This window comes from Buteo buteo, chromosome 3 (genome assembly GCF_964188355.1).
Source record: "Buteo buteo chromosome 3, bButBut1.hap1.1, whole genome shotgun sequence".
NCBI lineage: Eukaryota > Metazoa > Chordata > Aves > Accipitriformes > Accipitridae > Buteo > Buteo buteo.
Window position 1 is genome coordinate 55,242,633 of NC_134173.1, and position 15,172 is coordinate 55,257,804.

Genomic DNA, 15,172 nt, shown 5'->3' on the forward strand with positions numbered 1-15,172 from the left:
CTGCATCATGTAATGGTGGCCTGTTACCCTCCCAAGTTATGTGACAGATTGATGCCCCCATATTTTTGAACATGGAGGGGGAAACGCACATGCTTCTCTGTTTTGCGTGGTAGCAGCTTCTGTCTAGCTTCTGAAATCTGGAATTTGATGCTGTGGTATCAGAGTGAGGAGACACAAGTTTCCAGTGCAGTAGATGGGGAGATAAATCTAGAGACTGTGGGGTTTGGGTAATGAAACTCTTAATGTTTCACTCTACCCCAAAACCCCTACAAAAACCCTGTCTGCATAAGATGCTGTTCTTACAAACGGTTGTGCATATCAGTTATTTTCATGCATGTATGTTTCAGAAATTGGGGCCTTCCTGCTCAAATGTGGACAAACAAAATAGGTTATCAAAATAACTTCTGCAACAATTTATTCTTTCATTCCTCTTTCCACTGTATCCTTTCAAGTAACGATTTGGGGATTTTGCTTACAGTTTTATGTACTCAATCTTTAACTTCTTTAGCATGTTGATAATACTACAGTTTGTGAATATTCCCATATAATGTATTTATTTTGGATTATATGAGTATACTGAAACAGAAGTTGTTTGAAAGAAATTTTCCAGTTTGAAGCATATCGTGTTTTGAAAACATTTTGAGGATAATTTCAAAACCTTCAAATAATTGTTTAGGCAATTTCTGAACAAAATGTTTCACTTCATATTTTAAAACCACTTACCTTGAAATGTGGTTTATTTACAATAAAAAGGTAAAAGTAAGCTGGCAAAAGATCAGAATCAAAATGGGGAACAATTAGTCTTACCTGAAAAGGTTTTGAATTGGATAAATTTTCAAATTTGTGTGTCTATTTCAGATAGAAATTATTCATATTAATCAAGATTATTGTAGAAAGCAAAGGCTATTTTTCATTAAATCTTACACAGAAAAGCAGTTAGTGTAGTGCTTCCAGATAGTGTAGGAATTGGTTATTACTCTGTTGGTTTTATAGGACTATGGCAGCAATATTTATTTGATATAAATTCCTAAACACTGTTTTCAAAAGCTGCTTCAGAGTAGCCTTGGAATTGTTTGAGACTATTTTGAAATCTCTCTCACGTTTACCATATTAGTTGCTTTGAAGTTGTTTCTTACGTATTTCGGCAAAGGTTAATAGAGGTGTTTGATAGGGCTGGGATTGAGACTGATGATACTGTTTCTTAAATTTTACCTGTCTTTTTGGGGGAGATGGCAAGGAGGTGAAGCAGACATTTTTCTTGGTTTGGTTTGTTTGCTTTTAACCAGAAGGGAGGAAGAAGAGGGGAGGTAATGTATAAGCAGGAGAAGCACACACAAAAAAAAAAACAACACAAGGAAAGGAGATAAGACTAAGCATCTTTTTCCTAACTAGTCATGGATAATTGAACACGGCCTTTATCTCTCTTTTTTCCTTTGGTTTATAATGGAAATATAGTATGCCCTTCTACTAGTAGAGGAGTCTTGCTATGCAGCATTATTGAATTTGTTATTTTTATTAATTTAAGGTTTGACGTGGAAAAGGAATGTTCTAAAATTGATGAAGGCTGTGAAGAAAGTAACTCAAAAGCAAGATTCTTTAGTAGGCCAAGTCTACCTATAATTGAAAAGAAAATAGACACAACTGGTAATGTCTTAGAAACATATAATTTTTCTTTAATTGTAATACTGTGTTGTAGAGTGTGAATACAAATTGAACAGTTAAAAGCATCTTTATTTTTTAGCCCCTAGAGATGCTAAAAGTTGTTAGGAGGTCAACTGAACTTGAAGCCATATTTGAAAAAAATCTAGTCTTGGTGTTAATAATCAGTTAAAATATTTATGTTGCATTTAGCTTGAGAGCACTAGGTAAGGAAGTAAAGCATACATCTGCTATTGTAAACCAATGGTATAGGTTAGCCAACCACTTTCATCTTGCACTTTGAATTGTATGCCTATCAGAAGAATTTAGGGTTTTATTATAGAAAATAAAATACAAATTTGTCTTTTAGTAATCCATGTTCTTTTAAAAAAGTAATATACAGATTATGACATTCAAAGTATTTTAGCTCACTGTTTTAATTGCATCTGTGCAAGTTGTTAGTTGTTACATATAAATATTTTTTCTAGGAATGACAAAGAAAGAGAAGATTTTTATTGCTACTCGTGAAAAAGAAAAAGGCAACGAAGCCTTTGCCAGTGGCGATTACATGGAAGCAGTGATATATTACACTCGGTGAGTAAATACTTGTAGCGTTCACTACATATCAAGGTGCCACGCTTAGATCACTGGTCGGCCCGGACCAGGGAAAGAGATAACACACGCAGTGTGAGCGCCAATTTCCCTCTTTTATTGCGCAGTTAATTCCTTTTATACTAACAAGGGGAGGTGGGGTTACAGGTACATCACAAGGCTGCGACTGACCCTCTAACTTTCCGTGCCATCGCGAGATCTTCCGAACGCCGAACCCTACAATACTATTGTGTTCTTTTATTTTGATGACTGTTACTTGTGAGTATTATTTTTAGAACAATGTAATTAAAGCAACTTCTTACTGAAGCAACTAATGACAATTAGATTATTTTCAAAAGGGCAAAAAGATTTGACAGAAAAATACTTAAAGCACTGTTGCATCCTGATATTAATTTTTATTTATCAGGAAGAGAAGTGGATAAATAGTGATGGGATGCAATCTGCAGGTGTCACAAACTTTTTCAGATTATTCAAAACCATTGAGAATCAAGGGCAAGTTTGAAAAAATAAAAGGATAAGCAGCATGTTGAGAAACTAAATTAATTACAAATTAATTCTAATTAATCGTATCAGTAGGATTGTCTCAGTTGTTAATAAGTAAAATTGATTTAATAACCTCTTCTTAGGACAAAGAAAAATCACTGTGTGCAGCTTCATCATAACACTGTATGTAATTAGTAGCTGTCCAGAAAGAAAGTATATAAACACAGGATTAAGAAAAATGAGACTCTTAACAGGTTGCTTGCCTTATTTAGTGCTCTGTGGACTACATTCAGACTGTGGCTTTATTTATAAAAATAGAGGTTGTTGCTACAGGACCTCTGTTGTATTTGTTTCAAAAGTAGAAAAGTGCAAGGTGAACAGAATTGAGCATGTCAGGAAGAGAAGGATAGTGTTTCAGTTAAGGTATTTGAATGCTACCTTGGGAGAACTAGATTTTTTCTCGACCTTTTTCACAGTGTTCAAACATGATGCCGTTTATACAAACCAGGATTTTCAGGAGACAATGCTTGTTTCTCATTTGCAGATTACCCATCTTGAGACACTGGAGGTCTGACTTGCAAAAGTGCTGACTGCTCACACATTAAACTAACATTAAAGGAAACTCAATTTTGTGTTTAACTCCGTGCTTCAAAATGATAAGGACATTAAAAAAACCACAAATTCTAGAAGTGTCAAAGTTGTCACTTTGAAATTGAGAGCATATGGGAATCTTGGGATATTAATTACCAGTGTAAACTGAGGGTAATGATATGGCAGTATTGTGAGATGAAATGTTAAGATAATTCATGGGCTATGATATTAGTGGGATATCCTTGAAAAAAAATTTTATGAGGAAGTTAATGCATCTGTGGTCAGTGCAGACAAGTATGAAGAAAATAATGAATAGTAATAAATTGTGTGCCACAGCAATAAAATAAATACTGAACAGATTTATTGTTAGGAAGCACTATTCATACTGTCACTGAAGGAGGCAGGGTTTTGTAGAACAGCTTACGAAAATTTACTTGGAGACTGTTGATGTATATATGTGCACAAAGGTATCAATAATCATAGTGCACAGGCTGTTTAAACTGAGGCATTTGATGTGTATTTATTTGTTCTTGGCTTGCAGCCTTAATGTTTTTCTTGGGTTTTTTTAATACATGAACATGAATATAAAAAACATCCATAGCTGTATTTCATATACAATAAATAAAATACAAATCAGTAATATAAATGTGAGTTAAAATCTCTGCTTTTGGTGCCTAAGTAAGGTATTAGTAAGGATGGACAGAATCCTTCCTAAATGGAGAGTCTTTCCATATTCGACCCCCATGGGGCATTGTACACCTTCTGAAATATATGATATTGACAATGCATGCTGTTCTAACTGGGCACTTTTCTAGTACTATCTGAAAATTACTATTTTCCTACATTTAGAAATATTTAAATAAAACATATTTTGGAGTGAATTGATAATAGTCTGAAGGGGTTATTTATATATGGCTAGGATGGAAAAAGAGTAGAGTTCTATATAAAAATGATCAGGGTACAGTTATTCATTCTGTTTGTCTTGTAATGAGGCCTACTATTCTAAGCTGAACATAGAGTGCTTTCTATTTTACAAAACCCAAACCTCTCATTTCTAAGGAGATTCAAAACTTTTGCAGAGGATGTACTCTTGACATAATTTGATTGTGCTGATGTGATTTTAAAATAAAAGGCTCTTGCCTATTTTTCTGCATATGTCTAGTGAAATTACTTTGATTAGTAATTTCAGTTATACCGCAGAATCCTAGAATAATTTAGGTTGAAAGTGACCTCTGAATGATATTATGGGCAAATCGCCTCTCAAAGCATGGCCAAGTTACATCAGGTTACTCGGGGCTTTGTTTAATTAAGTTTTTAACATCTCCAAGGATGGAGATTTCACAACCTCTCTGGGCAGCCTGTTGCAGTGTTTAACTACTCTTACAGTAAATTATTTTTTTTTTAAAACTTCATCAGAAATTCCCTTTTTGCAACTTGTATCTGTTGCCTTTTGTCTTATCAGTGTGCACTTCTGAGAAGGATGTGACTCTGTCTTCTCCATATCTTCCCACTAAGTAATTGAAAACAGCTACAAGACCTCCCCTGAACCTTCACTTTTGGCTGAACAACCTAGTTATCTTAGACTTTCCTCACAAGTACTGCATGTACTCCAGTCCCCTAACTATCCTGGTGACGTGCTGGACTCACTCCAGTCTCTTGGTGCCTTTTGTGTACAGGAAAGCCCCAGACTGAACACAAGTACTCCACCTGTTGTCTTATAGGTGCTGAAGAGAGGGGAAGAATCACTTCTGTTGACCTGCTGGCTATGGTCTTGCTAACATGGCCCAGCATGCAGTACGCCTTCTTTGCCTTGAGAGCATACTGTTGATTCCTGTTCAATTTGTTGTCCACCAGAGCCCTCAGATCCTTTCCTGCAAAGCTGCTTTCTAGCTAGTTGGCACCTAGTCTGTAGTGTTGCTCTGGTTACTCTGTTTCAGGTGCAGGATTTTGTGCTTGCCTTTTTTGAACTTCCTGAGAAGTCTGCCAGCCCGTTCTGGCCTGTTAAGCTCCCTTTGACTGGAGTTCTGCTGTCCAGTGTATTATTGACTGTTCCCCCCCCAGCTTTGTATCATTGACAAACATCCTAGGGGTGCCTTCTATTCCATCTTGTAACCCCCTGATGAAGATGTAAAAAGTACTGATCCCAAAGGGAGGCCACTAGTAGCTGGCCACCAGTTGGACTTTGTATGGCTCAATTCTTTGAGCCCAGCAGTCCAGTTAGTTTTCTGTCTCCCTTATTGTCCACTTACGTAGTCCATGTTTTACCTATTTGGCTATAAGAATACTATGGGAGATCATGTCAAAGGCTTTGCTACAGTCAAGGTAAGGAAAATTCTCTGTTTGTCCTTCCTTCACTAAGCCAAGAAGCAAAGAAAGCTATCAAGCTGGTCTTGGCATGGTTTGCCTTTGGTAAATCTGTGCTATCTGTTGCTAGTCACCTTCCTATCCTTCATGTGCTTGGACAGGAATTCAGGAAGACTTGCTCCATCATCTTTCTGAGAACTGAGGCTAGACTGCCCAGCCTGTAGTTTCCCAGGTCTTCCACCTTGCCATTCTTGAAGATTGTTGTGGATTGACCCTGGCTGGATGCCAGGTGCACACTAAAGCCACTCTATCACTCCCCACCCCACCTCCCCCCCGCCTCAGCTGGACAGGGGAGAGAAAATATAACAAAAAGCTGTGGGTCGAGATAAGGACAGGAAGAGATCATTCACCAATTACCGTCATGGGCAAAACAGACTTGACTTGGGGAAATTAGTTTCATTTATTACCAATCAAATCAGAGCAGGATAATGAGAAATAAAACCAAGTCTTAAAACATCTTCCCCTCACCCCTTACTTCTTCCTGGGTGTCCTGGTTTCGGCTGGGATAGAGTTAATTTTCTTTCTAGTAGCTGGTATAGTGTTCTGTCTTGGATTCAGTATGAGAAGAATGTTGATAACGCTGATGTTTTTGAGTTGTTGCTAAGTAGTGTTTATACTAAGTCAGGGATTTTGCAGCTTCTCATGTCCAGCCAGCAAGAAGGCTGAAGGGGCACAAGAAGCTGGGAGGGGACACAGCCAGGACAGCTCACCCAAAGTGGCCAACAGGGTATTCCATACCATGTGACGTCATACCTAGTACACAAACTGGGGGGAGTTGGCCTGGGGTGGGGATTGCTGCTCGGGAACTAACTGGGCATCGGTCAGTGAGTGGTGAGCAATTGCATTGTGCATCACTTGTTTTGTATATTCCAATCCTTTTATTATTATTATTATTGTCATTTTAGTATTGTTATTATTATCATTATTAGTTTCTTCTTTTCTGTTCTATTAAACTGTTCTTCTCTCAACCCACAAGTTTTACCTTTTTCCTTCTGATTCTCTCCCCCATCCCACTGAGTGGGGGGGAGTGAGTGAGCGGCTGTGTAGTGCTTAGTTGCTGGCTGGGGTTAAACCACTGGGCTTAACTTTACTCCTGATTTTCTGTACCTCCTCCCTCTTGGTGGCACAGGGGGGAATGGGAGTGGGGGTTGTGGTCAGTTCATCACCAGTCATCTCTGCTGCTCCTTCCTCCTCAGGGGGAGTTCTCCTCACACTCTTCCCCTGCTCCACCGTGGGGTCCCTCCCATGGGAGACAATCCTCCACAAACTTCTTCAACATGGGTCCTTCACACGGGCTATAGTTCTTCACGAACTGCTCCAGTGTGGGTCCCTTCCATGGGGTGCAGTCCTTCAGGAACAGACTGCTCCAGCTTGGGTCCCGTCACTGATGGGCTCGGCCTTGGCCAGCGGCAGGTCTGTCTTGGAGCTGGCTAGCATTGGCCCTATCAGACATAGGGGAAGCTTCTGGTAGCTTCTCACAGAAGCCACCCCTGTAGCCCTCCCCCGCTACCAAAACCTTGCCACACAAACCCAATACAAAGATGTATGTGACATTTGCCTTTACCAGTCGCCAGGAACCTCTCCCAGTCACCATGACTTTTCAAAGATGATATAGAGCAGTCTTGTAGTAACACTGGCCAGCTTCCTGAACACCCCATCTGGAACTTGTGTATATCCTATTTTCTTAAGTGTTTCCTACTTTATCTTCCTCTGTTGTGGGTATTGCTTCACTCCTTCAGAATCTGCCTCTAGACTCAGGTACCTGGGAAGCCTGAGGTGAAGAAGCCACTGAGTACCTCAGACTTTCCCATGTCCTTTGTCACTAGGTTTTCTGCTGCATTGACCAGTGGGCCGACAGTTTCCTTAATCTTTCTTTTGCTGTTGATAGACCTTAAAAAAAGAAACCAAACCACCAAAGTTTTCTTGTTGCTGCTCACATCCTTTTTCTAGTTTCAACTTCAGCTGAGCTTTTGCTTTCTTAATTCCATCACTTGCACTTAGCCAGTGTCCCTATATTCCTCCTGGGTAGCCCATCACCACTGCCATCTGTCAAGTGTTCTCTGTTCATCCCTTCTATGCTTGTTTGACTTCCTGCACATTGGAAAGGATCGTTCTTGTGCTTTGAGGCAGCTGTCCTTGAAAATCAACCAGCTCTCTTGGCACCCTTTGGCCTGTAGGGAGGGTATTCTCCCTGTAATCCTGCGAAGCAGATTCCTGAACAGGCCAAGATCTTGCCTTCTGAACTCCAGGCCTATAATTCCAGTGTTCATCTTGCTCATTTATCCCAGAATCTTAAACTCCACAATCTCGTGGTTGCTGCAGCAAAGCCTGTTGTCAGTTTTTGCATCCACAGCCAGTTCTTGATTGTGAGTAACAATTCCAGCAGAGCATTCCCCCTTGTCAACTTGTTGATTGTGTCAAGAAGTTGTCTTCTATGAGATTTCTGGAGCATATCGATTTCTTGTGCTTTGTCATTTTGCCCTACCAGCAGATACCAGGGTGGTTCAGGTCCCCCATGGGAACCAAAGCCTGTAATTGTGAGGCTTCCTGTAGTTGCCTGAAGAAGACTTCATCTGCTTGTTCTTCTTCATCAGGCAGTTTGAAGCATGCGCTTATCATGATGTCACCATGTCAGTCTGACCTCTTATTCTTACCAATCAGCTCTCTTGACTGGCTTGTCAGTCTCTTGCCTGTTCCAAGACAAACTTTGCCTGTTGCAAGACAAACCTTCACATATTTAATCATTGCTTAGGCTAGAATGCATCTCCTCCTCACCTTCCTAGTCTTTCTAAAGACCTGCATGCCTCCATCACAGCACTCCAGCCACACAGATTATCCCACCATTTCTCTGTTATCCCACTGAGATCATAGCTGCACAGACCTTTTATTCTTCTTTTTTGTTTCCCATGCTTTGTGCGTTTGTGCACAAGCACTTGAGATTGTCCTCCAGCCATGCTTTTTTCGCAAGGAAGGTGTGAGTCTCTTCCAGTATGCTGTCCCCCCCAGGACTTCCCTATTGCCCCCTCTTCCCAGTGAACACAGTTCAGAGTCCTTCTTGCTAGGTTAGCAAGGGTGTTGGCAAAGATTCTCTTGCACCACTTCATCATATGCATTCCAGATTGCTCAGAGATGATCCTGTTGTAATAGAAGCTAAAGACCTGCCTACAATACCAGTCATGCAGCCAGACATTGACCCAGACAATTCATCCACTGCTACCTGAGTCTTTCCTCTTTACAAACAAGATCAAGGAGAAGCCCTTGTGGTCCCCCATGCTCTTCATCATCACCTCCAGAGCTCTGTAGTTACTCTTGATACTCTCAAAGGTTTCATTTGGCAGTTTCATTCGAGTCTACGTGGATGGCAGCATGAGGTAATAGTTTAAGTGACAGATGAGCCGTGGCACCTTCTGTGCAACATCTCAGATCTAAGCCCTGGCAAGCAACAGACCTCTGAAGATGGTAAATCTAGTTGGTGGATGGTTCCCTCTGGTCTCGCAGGACAGAGTTTCTAACCACTATTGTGGTTAGAATATCAGTATTAATATTGTTATAATATTGTTTTCAGCTTCCAATAGTGAAGTGTTTATACATTCAAGTTTTCTAACTAGGAGCCTACCATGGTCAATATTCCCTTTTTTCAGGAGTATATCAGTAATACCCACTGCAGCTGCATATAATAACAAAGCTCAAGCAGAAATCAAACTTCAGGACTGGGATAGTGCTTTGCAAGATTGTGAGAAGGTACTAGATATGGAACCTGTCAATGTAAAAGGTAAAGTAGAACACAAACTTGCCCATTAGTTTATTTCTAGCAAATAAAATGGTACATACCCATTCATGTTGTTAGTTGACTTCACTGAGCTTTAGATCAGGTCTAAGTATGAGTAAGGAAACGAGTAGCTCCCCAAAGTAATTTTAACAGTATTTTCGGGGTCAGGGGAAGTTTTATGCAGTTCACCCAGTTGATCCGTAATGGCTATTCTTAAGTGGTAAGGGGCTAACTCTTGTTTTTCATATGATGACTATAAGCCCTCTTGTATTCGTGCAGTGCATTTTTTCCCACACTGAAGTATTAATTACCTTAGAAGTGACATGAAAACAATGAAAGCTGCTGATTTAATCCTTTCTGAAGGCAAGGGCTTGAATGTAGCTAACTATATTTGCATGGGAGGAGGGGAAAAATTGGAAAAATAATAAAAGATGCTTCATAATTCATGATTGCTATCTCAAAAGGTGTCATGTGAAATTGCATCATTAAAAATGATCAAGAGAACAGTTATTACTAATACAGAGTCATTATGAAGTAAATACAGAATTTAAAAAACTCTTCTACACTTAATATGTCTAGAAAAAGTAGCATATTTTTATCTGCTTTATGCTTTAAATACATAAATAATACACTTTGTTCCTCTGTAGCTCTGATGCGCCGTGCCACTGTACACAATCAGCTGCAGAATTACCAGACAGCTGTAGAGGATCTGAACAAAGTACTGTGTGTTGAACCAGAAAACGCTATAGCTAAGGTAAAGATAAATGAGTTGAGTATGACTAGAAAGAGGTTGTATGCAGTTGTAGCATAAAGTGAGTACAGTTTATATTGTTTGATTTGAATATGAGTTTTGAGGACACACTCAATCTACTGTGCCAGTGATCAGTTTCCCAAGACCACATAGGTGCCTGTGGTGGAAATTAAGTACTTGAATGGGACAAGATCTTCTGTTCACTACTTAATTGTGAGAACCTGTAGGCACTCAAGTCTTGCTCTATTAACGTAACTTAGGTGCCTAAAATTTTGCTGCTGAACATGCTTATAGAAAAGATTATCAAATAGGCTGTGCTGAGACTTCTTATAATACCAGACATAAGATATTTATTTTGGGTACTCTTCCAGAGTTCTTAATACATTAGTAGCTTTGCTGAGCAATGCTTCTGTGGCTGAAGGCAGATCTCTGTACTTTGTCCTTATCTGTGCCAGCTATTATGCCTTTGCTGAGACATCTAGAAGTGACAAGTGCTTGGCAGGGCATTTTTTTGGGTTGCTCTTTGCTTGGAGGATCCTCAAAACCCTCTTGAGCTATATATGAATGCATGGAACACATGCAGAATGAAATGTTTATGTGCAGAGTCACTAATATAAAGGTAAATTGGTTGTTAGTAACTGGAATTCTTCAAGGTACTTTGTCCACATGAATGCTTGCTTGTTCCTGTCCTTGTTTTATCTTTTTCTTGAGGAAGCGAGTACTGAAATGGCACTTCCTTGTATAGCATTGAATTAAATTCAGAATAGTGCATAATGCTGTGTGTGTCTTACTCTGCTCTGAATGTATGAAGTGCAGTTGGAGTATTTTTTTTTGAGCAATCAAAAAATGTTTATGGAATGAGAGGATGTTTAATTTGCAGTTCTTACAAGAGGAGCAAACCTTTTCATTATTCAACAGTGTCCTTCTGCTACACTGCTAAGAAATTGTGTGTCTTGGTTCTAGTTCTATCAGTTACACTCCTCCATCAGATACCCATTAGATACCAAATTCTCCATAGCATAAATTTTGATAAACTGGTTTTAGGCTTTTTCAGAGATTCTGGAAAGAGCCTGTTTTCCACGTATCTCTTCTGAGTAGACCGTGCCAGATATCACAATAATACAATCTACTTTTTTTCCTTTTAAATTATTTTTTGCTTAAGCAGTTCATCAAGAAAAGAACTTACATATTTGTGTGATATCTTCTAAGAGACAGAAATTGAGTGTTAATCTTGGTTTTGATACTGACTCTTGGAAAAGTCACATATATTTTCTTGGGTTTTATATCAGTAACATTAATTTTGCTGGTTCTTCAGGATCTTATGTGGATTATTTAACAGAATGTATTTTCTGTATATAAATTATAATTTACATACCTATAAAAAAGGCTTCTGCTATTGCTGGTTTTTCTCTATTTCAGAAATATCTGCTAGAGATTGAAAAGAAACTGAAAAGTTTAAAGCCTGTATCTGAGACTCAAGGCAAAGGAAAAAGAATACTTATTCAAGATATAGAGGATTCAGATGGTGATGAAGGAAGAGGGGAAAATGCAGAGGAACATGAAAGAAGCGGCAGAGATAAAAGTAATGTCATGTCATTTCTATTTAATTTTAACCTGAGGAAAAAATCATTGCCTTTGATACTGTAATGTTTGTTCACACAATTCATCTATATTTGCTTGCAAAGAATTTTGCCTGTTTGAAGACTAAAATTACATTCACTACTTAAAGTAGATCCGAGTGTGAAATCTAGAATCCAGTTTTATTACACATCTTTGGAATTATTTCTAGAATATATATATATAACTAACTACATATATATAGAATATGTAACAGAGGCAGGTGGAAAACGTTGCTATAAATCACCTACTTCCCTGTGTCCTGTGTAATTTTATACCTATCCTTTGATGTGGACCCAGTTGGGAATTTCTTTTGGTGTTATGAGAACGTTTTATGTTCCTTAGCTCCTTCTCCCACACAGCTCTCCTGCCTTCCCACCATCACATTTTTCTTCTGCATTTTTCCTCCCTTGATTGGGTCAAAGGGTGTAAAAACAATCAAGTGGCATGTAGTTTGATTTTTTTCATTGTTGTTTTGAAAACTATCAGTCTTTTTTTGGTTTTTAATGCAAGAGATCATCTGTGTGCTCCCAAAGTATATATTAGAGGTAAAAAATATGCAATTCTTGTACTGTATGTAGTTTACAAGCAGTCGAAGCGCAGCTTCTGTTCCTGGATTAGGGTGTGACTAACTGCAAGACTGCTGAGATGACGCTACTGGCATAATCAGAGTATGTGACTTGTAGGAGGAAGTGAGGCAGCAGGGGCTATTGACGCTTGCACTGGCAGGTTGCTTTTGGGTTCATCTGCATGTCTGGGCTCCAACCTTGCAACAGAATAACATCTCTAGGTTGATTTCCACCTTTTCTCCTTTCTGTTGGCTCTGTAAGGTAATGCAGCATGACAACTGCGACTTTTGTGTTTTCCGTGGCCTATGTAATTATTTATCTTGAAATTAAATCAGTCTGTGGGTTTTCCAACTTAAGTGTGAGTATTAGACAGTACATGTGGCATTTAATAATGCATTATTTGCACACAAATTTAAGGAAAATACATTTTTCAAAATCAGTAGGTATCCACTAAGTCTCCTCATTAAAACCCTGGAAGAAAGGATAGATCATGTCCCTAGCCTTAAATATTAGTTAATTTGGGGTTGCTTTCCATTGGGAGCATTCAGATGACTAAGTGCCTTCTAGCTCCATAGGAATATTCCCATTTTGTTGATGAAAGGTTAGGCTTTTAAACATAGGGATGATTGTCAGCTGATGTCAGTCACATGTGTTCTCAAGCTTGAGATTTAGGAGGCAAGTGTCTTCATAGGTTACTCTGTGTTTTCAAGTACAACTGGAAACAAATATGAAGCCAGTTCAGTTATTGAGTAAATCTGGTATGTTCTGTGAACCTAACAACAACAACAAGTAAACTAAGCATTTTACATGTCTTCTCTATACATCTAGTCATGTAGTCCCAGTCAGTCCAGTAGTCCACATAGTCCAGTCATGTAGTCACATTTATTTCACATTCTAGTTGGTAAGCCTCATGCATTCCTACTAAACTTATAATTTAGAGATTGGAAGATAAACAACAAAATATTTTTTGTTTTCTTTAGCTCTGAAGAGTTAATTTCTCAGCTTTGAATAGAACAGTCTAAAGGCTGTAGTCTCTCTTCATCTTTTATGTGCTGAAAGCAAAAGTAAATAAAGTCCTTTTTGTACAGTAGAGAAAGAAAATTGCTTACATCCTAGAGACTGTAAAAACTAGTATTCAGGCACTGTAAAAACTAAAAATTATGTATGTACTTGACATAACGCCTGATCTTTTGATATGTTTATAGAAGTTCTCAAGTGATAAATATGGTTTACAGATAAAAGTATTTTAAATAGCCCCTTTTTAATTCATAAAAATTTGCTGAATTTTGTGGTATTTACTTGATATATTACAATATAATTATTGGTCATTAAATAATTATTAAATTAATAATAATTATTAAATTATTAAATTATTAAATATTGTTGTAAATATATTGAACAGTTCTGAAATTTAGTAAATATTTGTTCATAAAAAGGAGAGTGCTTTAAACAAATAAAGTCTAAGTTAGCTTTAAAATTATTATTTCTCAACCTGTTATTGCTAAGTTGACAGCAGGTCTCTAAAAGATGTACTTGGAGCACATAGAATAGAAGAAACCTTGAAACAGACAAAGCTAGGCTTTGACAGTGGGAAAAGATGTTGCTTAGAGAGTGTTTTCTTTGTGCATGGTGTTGCAGAGGCTTATAAAATCAAATTAGGCAGGTGACAAACTCAAAGGAAACTTATTCTAACTAAAATTGTTTAACAGGTGATAAACTAGGAATGGCATTTGTTCTAATCAAAATCGCTTAACAGTCCAACAAACATTAGTAAACTACAGGTTCAAGATACCAAACAGAATTAATAACTACACAGCTGACTGAAGTTTTAGAAATGATGACCCAGATGTGCAATCACTCACCCTGCAAGGCGAGGGCTCTCAGCCTCCAGGAGTTTCCTTAGGCAGTGTCCCAACCTCAGGGGAATGTCCCCGACTGCAGACCCGCTGCTCCAAGGAGGACCAGCTCAAAATGCCCTCCAGCGGGGCCCCATTTATACCCTAGTGGAATCTGATCTGTGGTCATATATGGTTAACGGTCGAGAAGTTTCTTTCTACTGAAGTATTTCATTGGCTGAGGGCTTTGCCTTTCAACCAGAGTGCGTGACAGTCATCAATAGGGAAGGCTACCATTCAACAGTCGAGAGGTTTTGAGGGGTTTTAGTCTTTAGCAGGGTGGGTGCACCTACCACATGTGGTTTGTTTATTATGCTTTAGAGGGGAAGAGAATATTCTTCTTCTAGATGAGACCTTTTTCCCCTTAAGGATTTTTTTTTTTTTGGTATATATCCCGTTTCTGTGCGCCTTGAGAGTGCTGGTTTGGTACACTGACACTCGGTATTGAAGCATTAGAGCACCTCTTTTTCTTTTGTGTTAAATCCTTCATCTGGCTTCTAGTTTTGCTGCCTATGTGGTATTAAATTTACTTGATCCCACAGCAGTTGGCTACAGGGAGTTATTTTGTGATTTTCTTCCAGTCTGTTTTCTACTTGATAGCACCAAATTAAGGTCTTTGTCATTGAACATGACAGTACCATGATTTGGAACCATTCTTGTATTGAAGAGCATCTCCTTATATCAGTCCACTACCTTGGAACTTTGTTTTCTTCCACTAGATCGTCCTTTTTTGGGAATGTTCTTAGGAGCCGAATAGGTATGAAAACTGTCTCTGCATCCTTGATGAATTATGTACTGCGTTCTCAGCTGGTCTTGACCATGTAACATGGTTTCTCTGAAGTAATGGGCTTTCCACCCTTAAATAAATGGGGCTGTCATCATA

The 15,172-nt window shown here is 38.6% G+C and overlaps 1 protein-coding gene across 1 annotated transcript in view; it reads left to right on the plus strand.

The window, feature by feature from the left end:
* The window catches only part of SPAG1 (sperm associated antigen 1), a 46,943-nt gene that overhangs the window by 8,046 nt on the left and 23,725 nt on the right, over positions 1 to 15,172 (plus strand). Inside the window, exons 6-10 of the mRNA XM_075023697.1 lie at positions 1,526 to 1,644; positions 2,127 to 2,232; positions 9,330 to 9,460; positions 10,105 to 10,211; positions 11,628 to 11,790. Coding sequence (XP_074879798.1) covers positions 1,526 to 1,644; positions 2,127 to 2,232; positions 9,330 to 9,460; positions 10,105 to 10,211; positions 11,628 to 11,790 — 626 coding nt within the window. The remainder of the gene's footprint in view (positions 1 to 1,525; positions 1,645 to 2,126; positions 2,233 to 9,329; positions 9,461 to 10,104; positions 10,212 to 11,627; positions 11,791 to 15,172) is intronic.